At 40.4% G+C, this 15,236-nt stretch overlaps 1 protein-coding gene across 3 annotated transcripts in view; it reads right to left on the reverse strand.

Annotated features, from left to right (window-relative positions):
- Window positions 1-2,135: 2,135 nt before the first annotated feature.
- Window positions 2,136-15,236, reverse strand: part of txndc16 (thioredoxin domain containing 16) — a 128,847-nt gene continuing 115,746 nt past the window's right edge. For all 3 annotated transcript variants that reach the window (XM_080202693.1, XM_080202692.1, XM_080202690.1), the window contains 3 exons: window positions 13,458-13,621; window positions 11,705-11,895; window positions 2,136-3,722 (listed from right to left, as the gene is read on the reverse strand). In XM_080202693.1, the coding sequence (XP_080058819.1) occupies window positions 3,445-3,722; window positions 11,705-11,895; window positions 13,458-13,621 (633 nt within the window). In that variant the 3' untranslated portion in view covers window positions 2,136-3,444. The remainder of the gene's footprint in view (window positions 3,723-11,704; window positions 11,896-13,457; window positions 13,622-15,236) is intronic.

The raw sequence follows: 15,236 nt of genomic DNA on the forward strand, positions 1-15,236 counted from the left end.
TCTGAGAAATTTTGGAAGATGACAAACAATGAATCTAGTTTCTCAGCAGTCCCTTCTTTTAAGATCCTAGGATCAAGTCTAGAGGTCTTATCAGCCTTTAGTTCTAATAGTTTTCACACCACTCTTTCCCTAGTGATTGTTTTGAGTTCCTCCCTCCCTTTCACCTCTTGATCTTGGGCAATATCCTCTACAATGCACAGATGGTAGGCCTAGTTGAGCCTGTAAGTCCAACTAAACCCTACAGAGTGGCAAAGACTACACTGAATACTGACATCAACATTCAGGGGAGGCAGTGGCATAGTGGTATTGTCACTGGACGAGTAATCCAGCGACCTAGAGTAATGCTCTGGGGACCCAGATTCAAATCCCACCATGGCAAATTGATGAAATATGAATTCAATGAAACATCTGGAATAAAAAGTCTAATGATGACAGTGAAACCTTTGCTGATTGTTGTAAAATCCCATCTGGTTCGCTAATGTCATTTAGGAAGGAAATCTGCTATCCTTACCTGGTCTGGCCTATGTGCACTCCAGATCCACTACAATGTGGTTGCCTCTTAAAACACTAGCGAACTTACAAGCAGCTCATGCAGTAAGAAGTCAGCCTCTCAGACAAGCTGGAAATAGCAGGAAAGTAAGTCCCCAAAGGTCTAGAGGGTAAGAGCACTGAAGAGATCAGATCACAGAGGGGAGGCAGCCATGGCGCAGGAGTGGAATTGGCCATGTGGGGGAAAGGAGGCAGCCATGGGGCAGCAAGGAAATACAGTAGAGTAAAGAAGGAAGCCTGTGTATGAGAGAGGGATGAGAATTTGTGAATAAGGGAGAGGAGTGTGTATGTGAGATAGAGAGGAATATGTGCATGGGAGGTGAAAGTGCAAATGTTTCTGAGAGATAAGTGTGTGTGTTTCTGAGCGGTGAGGGAAAGTGGGTGCGATTTAGCAGATTGATTAGCCGTGGTTGCAATTCCTGTAATGTCCACAAAATACCTCAATAGGTCAAGTAGATGGATGAACATGTTCAGAGATACAGCAAGTGGTTGGGGCACAGCTGTGTGGGTAGAATGGGGGGTTTCTGTTCATTGCTGGCCGAGGCTCATCGGATGATGTTCTTTCAGGCAAACATGGTTTTAGTACATAACCTGATCAGGGTTTGAACAATAAATAACTCACTTGAAACTGGTCAAGTGGATGAAGGTGAAGTGGCTCTTCACTTCTGTCTCAGGTCAACCTCGCTCTGTGCAGACCCATTCCTGGTCCTCCCCTGCAAACTCCATGGGCCTTTCCTCAAAGCATGTTGGGCATACCACTGTCTATTTTCTCTTTCAAATGCTTGTTATTGGCTATCTTCTCCTGCCAGGACACAAAAGAGGATATTAAGAGATGGATGCACGGTGAGTTGGAGGTCAAGGACAACTGGCATGAGTGGGTACTGGGCCTAGACAGAAAGGGCTCTGATGAAGAGTGCCAGGGCATTTGAGGATGATGCTGGGATGTTAAGTGCTGAGAACCAGCAAGATGGTGGCATGTGGGCTCACGGTGACATTCCGGGGTGACGGAAGAGTCAAATGACAAGCGGAGACAGGGGCACTTACCCCTGAAGATCGCAGGTCGCCATTCAACTTTTTCAAACATTGAACTCTCATTCTCTTTCTCATGCTGCTGGTACTAACCACTGCTGCCACTGCATCCCAGACAGGATTCATCACCTTGCTGAGGGGTCTCCTTCCAACCAGAGGGTAGATTGTTGCCCACCTCTTCTCCACCGCATCAGCTACAATGGAATTTCCCATTAATTTCACCCCTGCTGCCTTGAAAACCGTGGCAAGGGAATCACTGTTACTGGAAGCAGAAGATCCCACCAACAGGAAGAGGCAGAAAATCACCCCTGGAGAGGTGAGTGTATGCATGCATAGAGCGTGCAAGAGTGAAGGAGGTGAGTGCGTGTGTTCGAGAGAGAGAGAAAAAAAGAGTGCATGTGTGAAAATGAGTGTGTCTGATACGAGAATGCAGCTCTCCAACTCCTAATATTAAACAAATTTGTGAACAAAAGAAGCATTACTTCTCCCATTAAAAATGACAAAAAGGTACGACTCAAGTACTTCATTATATAAGAAAGTTCTTTAATTATGAATAAAATGTTCAAAAAAAATAGAAGATTTATAAATTTGTTTTTATGTTTGTACCTAGGGCGCAAAAACATTTCTTCAGTGGTTTCAACTCTAATGTAATAAGAATATTTCTCTAAGCATGTTTCTCAGGGGTGCCATCAGAACTCTTGAGAGGTCAAAAGTGTCCAGTTTGAGAAACCCTAGTTTATGAAATACAAAAGAATGCATGCATTTAGTAAAGCCGTATATACATGCAAAAAATTGCATTACTGTTTAAAAGTACATAGACAACCTCATATTATTAATAAATGAGAATGGTTTATTAAAAATGCAAGAAGTGCAAAATTCTGTGAACAGTTAAAATATTGACATCACGTTGTTTGGGTGAAGAAAGAATAAACTTCATCTTGCCAATGTACTGCAGATTACAGACTCCATTTAACTTTATAGTGCACAGGGATCTGACTCTTAACATAATTAATGAATGTTGAAAGGAGGTCTAATTGGAGTTTTTCATCAGAGCCTGCTACATATAGGAATTCATCCAGTCTGGAAACCACAGCAAAAAATGTAAATTCATAATCTCATCAAAGTTTATATCACCTTGGACTGGTGGCTTAGCATAACATATGTTAAATCTTGCTGTAAAGCCATACTCCATGACACACAGAAGACTGAAAATTTCAGCCAAGTCTGTCCTTTTAGTGACATATTCATTCCTAATTTTGTACTAAGTAACGAAATGCCTGTATATTTTACAAAAGAATTACTGAATTCTTTGATATCCAGGATTGTACTTTATTTCCCATGGAAATTGGCTGCTTCTTTGCCTAATTCATGCAGGAAATGTTAAGCTGCATCACAGGATTAACTTTCAAATGTTCAGTTTCTGTTGTACAATCAGCTTCTGCTGACCAAGGCCGTGTAACATTACATGGCCTTTATCTGCACGTAATGTAATTACATAATATCCATGTAACAAGTTCAGTTATACCTCAGCTGCTAAAATCAGTATAGGTGGACAACACTCAGCAAGTGAGTTATTCAGGGTGACACAGTGGCACAGTAATTAGCACTGCTGCCTCACAGTGCCAAGGACCTGGGTTCGATTGTGGCCTTGGATGACTGTCTGTGTGGAGTTTGCACATTCTCTCCATGTCTGCGTGTGTTTCCTCCCACAGTCCAAAGGTGTATAGGTTAGGTGGATTAGCCATGGTAAATGTACGGGATAGGGTGGAGGGGAGGGTCTGGATGGGATGTTCTTTCGGAGACTCAGTGCAGACTCGATGGGCCAGATGGCCTCTTTCTGCACTGTAAAGATTCTATGGTTTCAGATCACAACTCATTGTGAAGTTCATGTTGTGTCTTCATCTCATTTGAGGTTGTTGGAGTTGCGTGCACTTTTTCAGACTCTGCAACTAGTTTATTCTGATCCTCTTCCTTGTTACTCTGACTCAAATGTTCAGTCTCATTTTCTCCCTCCTCATATAGGTGTTCCTGTTTAGCAGAATTGGGTGTCCTCTGCTTTGCAAACCCAGGATGCATAATATCCATGATTGCCAGAAAGTTGTAAGCTGCTTGAGGGGGTGTCCATTCTTTACCTTGCAGGAGATCTGTGAAAGTAGGTTCGTAAAACCTGTCAGCATTTGGCGTTTCAAACATGCAGAGACAAGTTGTGTACCATCAATGATCATATATACGAAGCTCTAGTCTTCATGTGCCACACAACTCGTTTTCTTTTGACCTTGACATGATCTCTAACAAAATACAAAAATGCCACACACAAAAAAAACTTGCTGTGTTCAGTTCAGGAGTTTCTATGAGAATAATAATCATAAAACTAGGCAATGATTCAATATCCAACCCGCATCTTTCAAGGCCTCTAATATCCTACCACGTGAAAGAACCAAAACAGGACTCAATATTCGAAATAAAGTCTAACCAAAGCACCATGCAAAGAAAGAACAGTATTCCTAGCTTAAAGTACATTTATTCACTTTTACAAATAAACTTTGGTGCACTGTCATAGATCTTCCCATGATGTATTACACTAAAGACACTTGACAAATATGGGCCGACTCCCATGCCGCATCTGGAGCAACTTCAAATTTATGGTTTGTCTAAAATCATGATACCTGTACAGATACTTGCACTTTCCACAAACCTGCATCTCACTTTCCTGATGTTTTCAGCCAGGATATTGTTAAATATGAAGACCAACAGGCCTAACATTGATCCTTGCTGGTCTCCATTCATGACTAACTACTTAGTCATTGCAAATGCAGTTAGTTCTATATCCAAGCCCAAATCTGCATGCTAAAGACATAAGTGTCAGCTATTTGTTTTTTCCACCAGAATTATTTGTTTGATCAAATTTTCCATCAGTTGCAAGAAATGAGACTGTGCTGCTTCTCCCCTTCCTTGTCATGGTCCTCCGTAAGACAATGATTGAATGCTCTTCATCCTAATTTGATAAAATTTCTATAATTTTCAATTCCAATTTTGACTCAGCATACACATTTATCAAAATTCAGAATGTTGATTAATTTTCTTATTTCTGATTTTGCCCATGGAATACTGCAATCTCAGGTAACAAAAACTTATCCTTCACTTAATTTCACACTACTCTGCAAAAACCAGGAATTCTGATGAAAAATGTGTCATTGAACAAACTCCAAGATGAGCTCACAGTTTGTAGTGGAAAAATCTTAAAATTAATGAAAACACCTTTCCAACCATTCAAATAGCTTTATTCCAAAACCACAAAGTTTATTGTAAAATTAAGGTGGATTTGTGTCTACAAGATCATTCTTGATGCTTGGAACTTTAAAGTAGAGTTTTTTTTTATTTATTTGTTCTCAGAATGTGGAAAACTCTGGCAAGACTGTAGAGAGTGGCTCAGATTTATTTTTAATGTATTCTTTCACGGGGTGTGGGTGTCGCTGGCAAGGTCAACATTTGTTGCCCATCTCTAATTGCCCTTGAACTGAGTGGCTTGCCACAACATTTCAGAGGGCAGTTAAGAGTCAACCACATTGCTGTGGGTCTGGATCAGGTAAAGGTGGCAGATTTCCTTCCCTAAAAGACATAAGTGAACCAAAGTCTTTTTCTTTGACAGTTGACAATGGTTTCATGGTTACCATTACTGAGACGAGCTTTTGTTCCGGGGCAGGAGCACATTTTCTAGCTCCCCAACCCAACCCAGGAAACAAGAGGCCCAGAGTGGGAATTTTGTTCTAAGGAAGGTGGCAGGATTAGAAGTCAGGCCTGCAGCCCAAGGAACATGTGCAAAGACTGAGTGCAGTCTGTGGCAACCTGGGTGGAAAGCCTGCCTTTGTGCTCCTGCACTTTGTTGACTTCATTTAAAAAATGAACTGAAAAAATCCTTTAACCCTCACCTCTCATCCACCCCCTCTACACACTCCCAATTGCGCATCCATGTCACCTCCCCAATGCCACTATATGTCCCTCTACCCACTCCCTGTTCTTTCATATCCTCATTCCACCCTACAACTTTTTACCCACCCTTCTGGCCACTCCTATGCCAATCTTTGCCCTAATTATTCTGATGGTCTTTTATAACCCCTCTGCCAAATCATGCCAACTCATATACACCCCACTCACCAACCTTCGCCGTTAACCTCACCATGCCAACTCAACTCATTTCCACCATGTGCAAACTCAGGAGCCATGCTGAAATAATGTAAAGATTATTTATTAGTCACAAGTAAGGCTTACATTAACACTGCAGTAAAATTACTGTGAAATTCCCCTAGTCGTCACACTCCAGCGCTTGTTCAGGTCAATGCACCTAATCAGCACATCTTTCAGCCTGTGGGAGGAAACTAGAGTACCTGGAAGAAACCCACACAGACACAGGGAAAACATGCAAACTCTGCACAGACAGTGACCCAAGCTGGGAATCAAACCAAGGTCCCTAGCCCTGTGAGACAGCAGTACAGCTAATGATGACATCACTATTTAAAAACACTGATAAAAATTCATATATTGAAATTCTTTCAATTAATCTCTTATGAAAGCAAACATTTCAATTCTAAAACCATTTGAAGTTGTCAATTAAACTGCTCACGATGGTATACTAGGTTGCAAAATCAGTCATGCAGCACAAATCCTATGATGATAACCTTCAGGTATATGTCAACAGAAACATTATGTCCTGATTTTTTTCAAACACATAATTTTTAAAAAAATTTAAAGCCCAATAGAGTTACATCCCTTATGAGCTTTGGCAGTTCCAATGAGTTTTAACCGTTTCAGTGAGCTCCAGGAATCCCAGGACAGTTCTCTGACCACATGATAGTTCTTTCATAGCTTGATTGATCCAACAAGTTTATTCAGTTTTTATGTACAATCGTGTCTAATTTTAAAAATCTTAAAGGGAACCTGACCTATCCTAAATGATGCCTCACCTCTCCCAAAGGTGTCCTAGGACTATATCCAAGGATATACCTTATATCTCCAAAAGAATATAGGGTAACTTGAGTGGAGGCAGGTGCTGATTTATACGGACAGCTGTCTCTGAACCAGGAATGTGTTATTTATAATCCATCCCTATCTCAGCAAAAAATGACGGAGGCAAGGTTCCGGGGCAGAACTTTCAGATTCAGGCCTCTGCCAGCAATTTTGTACTGATGGAGAGGCTTTTTGTCTGTATGAAAACTCAGCCCTGCATTTATCACTTACTACCAAATCTAAGATGATGCAGTTGAGGGACATCTTGCCCCACAAAATAGTCTGGTCTAGTGGTATTATCGCAAGACTATTAATCCAGAATCTTAGCTAATGTTCTGGGGGCCCAGGTTTGAATCCCACCATGGCAGATGGAGGAGTTTGAATTCAATAAAAAAATCTAGAATTAGGAAATACTGATGACCAGGAAACCATTGTTGATTGTCAGAAGAAACCATCTGGCTCACTAATGTCCTTTAGGGAAGATACCTGCCATCCTTACCTGGCCTGGCCTACATATGACTCCAGAGTCACGACAACATGGTTGACTCTCAACTGCCCTCTGAACAAGGGCAACTAGGGATGGGCAATAAATTCTGGCCAGCCAACAACACCCATGTCCTACGAATGAAATTTTTAAAAAAAATCACCAGGACTCTGTTTACACTTCTGTAATAGTGCCTATCCCACTCTTCAGGCCATCTACTGTTGAAATCCTCAACCATATGTTGACTACTTCATCACCAAATTATTCCAATTCTTTCTGGTTGGTTTCCAACAATTCACCCTTGAGATTTTTAAACCAAATATATGCGAATCAGTCTATTGAACTTGTGAATGAAATACCATGTGGCTGAAATGCAGAATGTGCAAATTAGTTGGTAATCTATAAGGTCAATATTTCCACAGTTTCTGAAAGTACATGTTGCTGAATTCTGGTAAAGGGTTACTTAGAGGCCAAGTCAAAAGTAGTTTGTTTCGATACAATGTTGTGTAAATAGGCTATCAGTTGATAATAGTTTTTAATGACTTAGGCAAGGACCAACAGGGATAGGGGCTTACTGTCCACATGAAATAAGAACATAAGAAATAGGAGCAGGAGTAGGCCATCCAGCCCCTTGAGCCTGCCCCACCATTCAATAAGATCATGGGTGGTTCAGTTCCACTTACCCGCCTGTTCCCCATAACCCTTAATTCCCTTATTGATCTGAAATCTACCTACCTGTGACTTAAACATATTCAACGAGATAGCCTCCACTGCTTCAATGGGCAGAGAATTCCAGAGATTCACTACCCTCTGAGAGAAGAAGTTCCTCCTCAACTCTGTTCTAAACTGACTCCCCCTTATTTTGAGGCTGTGTCCTCTAGTTCTTGTTTCCTTTCTAAGTGGAAAGAACTTCTCTGTCTCTACCCTATCTAGCCCCTTCATTATCTTATATGTCTCTATTAAATCAGCCCTTAGCCTTCTAAACTCCAATGAGTACAGGCCCAATCTACTCAATCTCTCCTCATAAGCTAACCCCCTCACCTCTGATTTCAACACGGTGAATTCTAGCTATTTTACTCAGGGACTCTATAACTGCCCTGTTAATGTCATTCATGGACTTGGGACAGCACTATTAACTACCAAGTTGTAACACTGAGTCAAAATTATTCCAACTTTTCTTTTTAACCAGGACAAACATTTTTTTTAAAGCTATATTGTACTTATTGTATTATAAACTCAACAGATTAGCTCAGTTTGCACTTTCACTTCTCGGTCACAGGCTATGGCTTCAAACCCAGAGCATATAACCCAGGTTGACATTACAGTGCAGCACTGAGGGAAGATGGCATCACCAGGGGTACTGTCTCTCAGCTGAAACATTAAACCAATGTCAGCTTACCTCACTGAATGCAGTAGATTCCATAACATTCCTTGGAAAAGAGCAAGATGTTTTCCTAGCTCCAGGGAAAATTCCATGCTCAATCATCAGCATTTAAACAGATGACTTTAATATTCATCTGCTGGCTTGGGACAGAATACTTGGAAATTGTATTTAGTGCTTGCAAAGCACTTTGGGATATGATGTAAATCTGCGTTCCTGTTTGTGTAACTTTCAACATCACATTACTATTTGATATCGTAAAAGTCACACTAAAAATGTCAAAATAGTCCCATCTGAAATTGTAACACAAGTACCAAAGCCTTGAAATGAAGTTCAGCATCACTAGCACAGCATGGGTCAAAGAAACAACATCAAAGAAAAAGATCAGTACATAGTAGACGTTGCCATCATGTAACAGCTGGTGTGAAATTGAACTAAAAATACAAAACACGGTTAAAAATACAAATTCTGAACAAGCAACCCTTCTAGGGGAATCTCACAGTAACTTCATTGCATGTAAGCCTTACTTGTGACTAATAAATAAACTTTAACTTTAAACTACTTCCAGCAAAAAATAAAGTATCCAATTATATCCTAACTAAAAAACGTTCCTGTTCCCCTCCATCCTGCTTTGAACATATATTGGCATTTGTTCAGTGTCACTGGATCAACAAGCTTGAATTATTGACTTAGCACCACTGCGGGTATACTATCATCATGCTCTCAGGCAATGAGGGAGGAACACTAATTGGCTGTATCAGCAAGTCCTGATTACAAACTAAAATATCCTGAAAATCTGCAGTGCAGCACCCTGGTGTAAGTGCTGGAATTCGCACACCAGAAACCTCTGATCCTGACCTGCTAGAGTACAGGGCGTTGAAAAACATTCAATTAAAATATCAATGCCAGATATTTTTATGGGCCATCACAAATATACCCTGAATGCCCATGAGGTACTACAGCAGTTCCCAGACTGAGACCTGTGGAACCCAGGAGCTTCATGGTAAGACAGGCACTTGCAGGCAGACGAGAGGAGGTTGTGGGAGCGGAGGGGCGCAGACGGGTGGGAGTGGAGGGCGGGGGTGTGCGAGGATGGCTGGCGGATGGGGGAGGCTGGGCGCAAGGGGGGGTGGGGTGGCCAGGCACAAGAGAGGGCGCCATCCCATGAGAGGAGGGGGGTGCCCACATGCAAGGGGAGGGGCGCCCTCGTGCAAGAGGGTGCATAAGACTGAGGCTCCGTGTGCGTGACAGAGGACTGACTGTGTGAGGGAGTGGGATGAATGTGTGAGAAAGGGGTCATGTTTATTTGAGGAAAAGAAATGGCGATGTGTTTGTGTGGGAGAGGGTGGAACAAATATATGTGTGTGCCTGCTGTACGAGGAAGAGGGACGAGAGGCGTGGGTGAGAGAGAATTGCATGTGTTTGATATGAGTTTCAATTTTCTAGCATCACTCTCCCATTAAAAATGAGAAAAGGTAAGACTTAATTACTTTTAATAAGCAAACTTCTTAGATTACCCTCTCCTAAAGTAAGTACTACTTCCAAGTGTGATGTTAGTGTACCTTTAAGGAGGTTTTTTGCAGCTCTCTCAGCTTCAGTGTTTTCTTAGCTCATAATGTCACCTGATGTCATTTATTACCATTTTGACTGGAGAAGTCATTTTATTTCTACTTCAATAGCTTAAATGGGGGTTGTATATGTTTACTCTGGGATTTGTTTTATGGCCCTGCATCGTTCAGAGGAAGGTCATGGGTTCTGTTCAGGTTTTTCTTTCTTCTTAGGGAATCAAGGTTTGTTTTCTGTTTTTGGCTGCAGTAGTGTTTTAGTTTACAAGGGAGTGGATATCTGACTGAAAGTAGTATTTCTCTCTCTTTCCCGGGTTTTGGGAAATTCTGCTGTTTAGTTAAAGGTCTTCCTGGAGTAGAAACTCTGCTGCTTGTGACTTGACCAGATAGTCTCTCTGGTCTGGGAAACTGTTCTGACTTCAAACCGTTCTGAGTTTATCCAGAGAACTGCAAACTTCATCCAAAGGTCTCAAGTCTACAATCATGTGAGCATTAGCCCTTGCTGTGTTAAACCTGTTTTATCTATGGGATTGGTTTGATTAGGACACATTAGATATATTTGTTAAGGGGTATAACATTATAGTGGTTGTTCAGTTTCTTGTTTGTAATTGATAAAAGTTCTTGCTAATCTTCTTGCTATGCATGTTAACTATATTCTTAAATAAACTTTGTTTAATAAAAGCTCCTTCGTGGGGCATCTGAATCATTCCTGAACATCTCATGCTGATCCTAGCCAAATTCAAGGGGCAAAACTTATGATCCAGGTGGGCTCCATAAAATACTTCGGAATTTTTGACCTCAGCCATAACACAGGGATTAATGTTAAGGGGACATAGGAAGGTGGCCTGGCCAGGGGCTAATGTGAGGGAACCATGTAAGTAGTGAATGTATATTTGTGCTTCATCCTAATATATGCATAAACAAAGATAGAAAAGACTTGGGAAACTGAGGTAATGGATGCAAGGAATCCTGGCACTGGCTGCTGCTGGAGAGATCAACATGGTGTTTGTAAAACCCTTGGGCAAATTTAAACTTTAATAACTTTAGGTCTGCATATGATAGAAGTATGCTGTAAATCGTGAATGAAAGAATAATTCACAACGTTTCAGCACAAGTCAAATTACTAGGCTTTAACGTCACTGCCATTTCTTTTGATGTCATTGAGTCCGATTTTCCAACAATTCACCTTTTCTTCTACTTCAATAATTGCATACAGTTTCAACATTATTAACACAACATTAGAAACAGTATTAAAACAAATTATGAATATGGTTCAAGAGGATTTTAAATCTTTATAGGTCCAGATAGGCCTGATCCATAAAGTCAGCTCCACTTACAACTGGGATGGCAGATGTGAATCTTTTTCCTAGCATTTCAGTGGATTCCTCGGCTGTGAATGAGGAGAATTTCTGGCCTGGAAGCTGCCCCGCAGCCATATCACTTCCAGGTAGCCTCAGGATGGGGAAGTTTTGGGCTTCACTGAAACCAGCAAGAATTCGCAAAACCCACCATACTCATGTCCTGGCCTCACACCTGGCTCTTTCCTCACATTCTCACCAGAAACACAGTTGAAATAAACTGCAAGGTCTGTGGATTTTCATCCATCTGGTAACCATTATGTCTATATTGGAAAGGCAGATTGCAGACATAGCAGTTTACATGAAGCTATTGGGAGACATTGATTGTACTTACTTTTGGGATCCTCCTGTCCTGTCTGTACCTTCTTTAACCAATGTAATACACTCATTTTTGATATAAGCTGCTCTTCTGGAAATGCAAACACCTGCCCACTAGAATTGAGTTGCACTAAAATGAGCGCTGGCAGTTGTGGGAGATAGTTCAAATATACTTGAAGAATCTCTTTTCCAACATGTGTATTTCGCCTAAATGGATTAAACATAGAAAAACGTTACAATCAAGAAACTGAATCATGACTGTAGAAAGGAATTCGATTTATGTTATACATGGCCTATTGTGTGTTGCACATTTGAAAGAAACCACTGCTTTTCATTTACCAGACAGCTGAAAAGATTCTTGAAATTATATTTCAGGAATAAAAGAAATGGGTTGCAAGGAGAGCTAGTGTACAGTAAGTTCTGGACAAGTCAAATAACAAATAACCAAAGTAAATTAATTAGAGATTACTTCAAAATTTTAGCTGTTCAACATTCTACAAATAAAATCAGAAGGAAGAAATTGCAATATGACAATGAACGGTGCAATGGTACAAAAGCACATCAGTCAATATGCAGAAAATTAGATCTATTTATTCCATAAAAAGTTTAGTTAATTTCTAAGCTTATGTCTAAGCAAGGGAATATTGTAATGGTTTTTGCATTTTCGGTTGGATTAGAAAAGAATTGTTTGAGCACATTTTTGTTTTCATCTATATATTAAATATTACTTGGACAGGACACACTTGACAATATGTGATGACAGGCAGCAATCAGATCAACAAGTGTTTAACGTTGTTATGGAGATTATCTTAAGAGTAAATGAAGGTGATGAGTTTGTATTATAGGCACTCTATGTATCAACTTTATTTAACAAGCAACACACTTAAAACTTAATGTAGCATAATTATATTTTTTGTTATAGCAATAAATATCTGCCATAATCCATTTTCAGCTGTGAATGACTCGAGTTCAAATGATCAAAGATCAGAATTGAAATTTAGTTCAACAAAACCCATCCGATAAAAGGTTTCATCTCTGATACTTTCGATTTACATTACGAGCTATTTGGAAAAATGTTGTACCCTATGAAAAGCAAGTAATATAACATTTCAAAAATGCACCAGGAAAGCTGTTCCATGTTTGTTATCTTTTACAAAATTGACAAAACACAATGATCCTGTTTCTTGTAGTGGAGGTTCATGCTACAAGTTATAAAACAGCTGGTACAGTAAAGGAGCTATCATATTAGGAAGGGAAATAAACTGCCTGGAAATCCTTATGATATGAAGATACATCAAGTAAAATATTATATATGCTGTTCAGTCATTGACAGTTTTCAAAGAATGTTAGCAAGGTTTGCAATGCGAGGTGACCGGGTATCATCGAAACTTCAGCCAATACAAATATTCACGAAAGCCAGTGTCCCAGTGTAAAAATGTATTTTTCATTTGACCAGCGAGTCGCAGGGAGAGATTATCAAAGAGTCCTCGGCCTTTCCAAAGCCTTCCCACCCCGCAAAGTTGATAAAGGGTTGAGAAGACACAGGAAATTTGATTTTCCAACAAATAAATTTTTTTTTTAGCATTTTGCAAACCGATTTATACCTCCATTGGGAGATGAAGATCCAGCCCCTACTGTCAGAACATGGTAATCATTCTTGTGTCAGTTAACTTATTGGCAGAATTTTTTTTAAGTTTATGAACTGGCATTTTACCTATACCAATGAATGCTGATCCTGTTAGATTATTGCCACAGAAATTATGACTCACAGATCAATCCAGCACATGGTGTAAATCTGCAAGTTTAATTTGGTCAATTCTCCAAGTTCTTCTCTAGCTTTCAAGGTCTTGGTGTCATCATTATCAATAAATAGAATGAATAATGGTTTCAGAGGATGAAAATAAATTGGGAAGTTTTCCACTGTGACTTCAGGCTAATATTAAAAAACAGAAAATAGAAAGAATATTTAGTTTATTCAGTTGCCAAAAAATTGTGACATTTAGAAGTCAAAAAACAATTCATAAGTGCAATACAGCAATCCATGACATAATATTATTTTATCTTTAAATTTTCACATTGGTTTTCCATTTGCATAATAAAACACTTTCAAGTTTAAAATCAACAGCAAAGCACAAATAAGAAACCTAATGTGCAGGTTTAGCATACATTCAATGAAATATGGTTTAACTCCCTCTGCTCAGCAGAAATAGAGCAATTGCACAGTTAAAATGAAGGTGGGGAAGTTAATTCCCCTTTCCCACTGTCAGTGCTCCTGAGCCTTCTGCTACATGATCTACACAGGTATCTGATGCTACATTAGCTGCCCCTGGAAGCTGCATTCATAATAGATGCTCCACCCAGTAAAACCAGGGCTAATGGTGTGGAAGCAAGACGAGAAGATAGTGCAGGTGTTATTCTAATAGGAATGGGACCAGGCAAGGTCCCACCCAACTTCAGGACAGTGGAGAGGAGCTGGAGGAGAATTGCGTGGTAAATTATATAACAAGCTGCAGAGGTACTTCATATTGTCAGCAAACGTTACAATCAATTCCTTCATTAAAGTCATTAACATACATTGTTAAATAGCTGATCCATGTTACATTGTTAGTTACAGTCTGCCAGGTAAAGACATTATAGTCCCACATGACCAAAGACTGCTCTCTCCTTTGAGGGTGAGAGCTGACTGGTGGTGATTTAACCTGAGGATCACCACACCCCTGGCGTGGTGCAAGGTTGAGAAGGCGGTGCCTTCATGAATAACCTCAGCCAGTACGGGAATTGTACCCACACTGTTGGCATCAATCTGCATCACTAACTAGTCATCCAGACAACTGAGCTAACTGACTCCCCAGGATGGCCTCTGTCCTCTCTCATGCAGGAAAATGTGGTCCCCAGTAGAAGGGAGTAGAACAGAATTAGTGAAGGAAAAGGATGCCTGCATCTCCTGAAGGGGTGATAATTCTCCACCACACAAAGCTGGCTTTGACAGAATGCCAAAACAGAAAATGCTGCCTAATCTCAGCAGATCTGACAGCATCTGTGGAGAGAGAAAAGAGCCAACATTTCCTGACCTGAAACATTGGCTCTATTCTTTCTCCACAGATGCTGTCAGACCTGCTGAGATTTCCAACATTTTCTGTTTTTATTTCAAATTTTGCCTTTAATAGAATAAATGCCGTTCGGCATCATTGATCATACTAAGGATAATGGTATAATTCTGCCTTATGCGCCTTCTGACATGAACAGTTGCTGTTGATGTTGTGACCATGGATTTCTTGCTTCTCACAGCATCCCCTTACTCTGACTTTCCCTTTCTGAGTTGTTGTTTTCCAACAGCGGAGAACTGCTCAATTCCAGTGACAGGCCATCCAGGAGGAGTAAAGATGGCACTTGCAAAGAGGCCTGTCACTTGATCAGACATTTTCAGCCAACAGCTCAGATACTGACAATTAGAGGTTAGTCTAGATTTGAGATCAGCAGATGATAAATCATCGGGTGCAAGTGGACAGCAGTCGACCAGAGGAAAAAGTAGTTCGTAAGCCATCTTT

This window comes from Carcharhinus amblyrhynchos, chromosome 14 (assembly GCF_965287045.1).
Source record: "Carcharhinus amblyrhynchos chromosome 14, sCarAmb.v2.hapA, whole genome shotgun sequence".
NCBI classification, from domain to species: domain Eukaryota; kingdom Metazoa; phylum Chordata; class Chondrichthyes; order Carcharhiniformes; family Carcharhinidae; genus Carcharhinus; species Carcharhinus amblyrhynchos.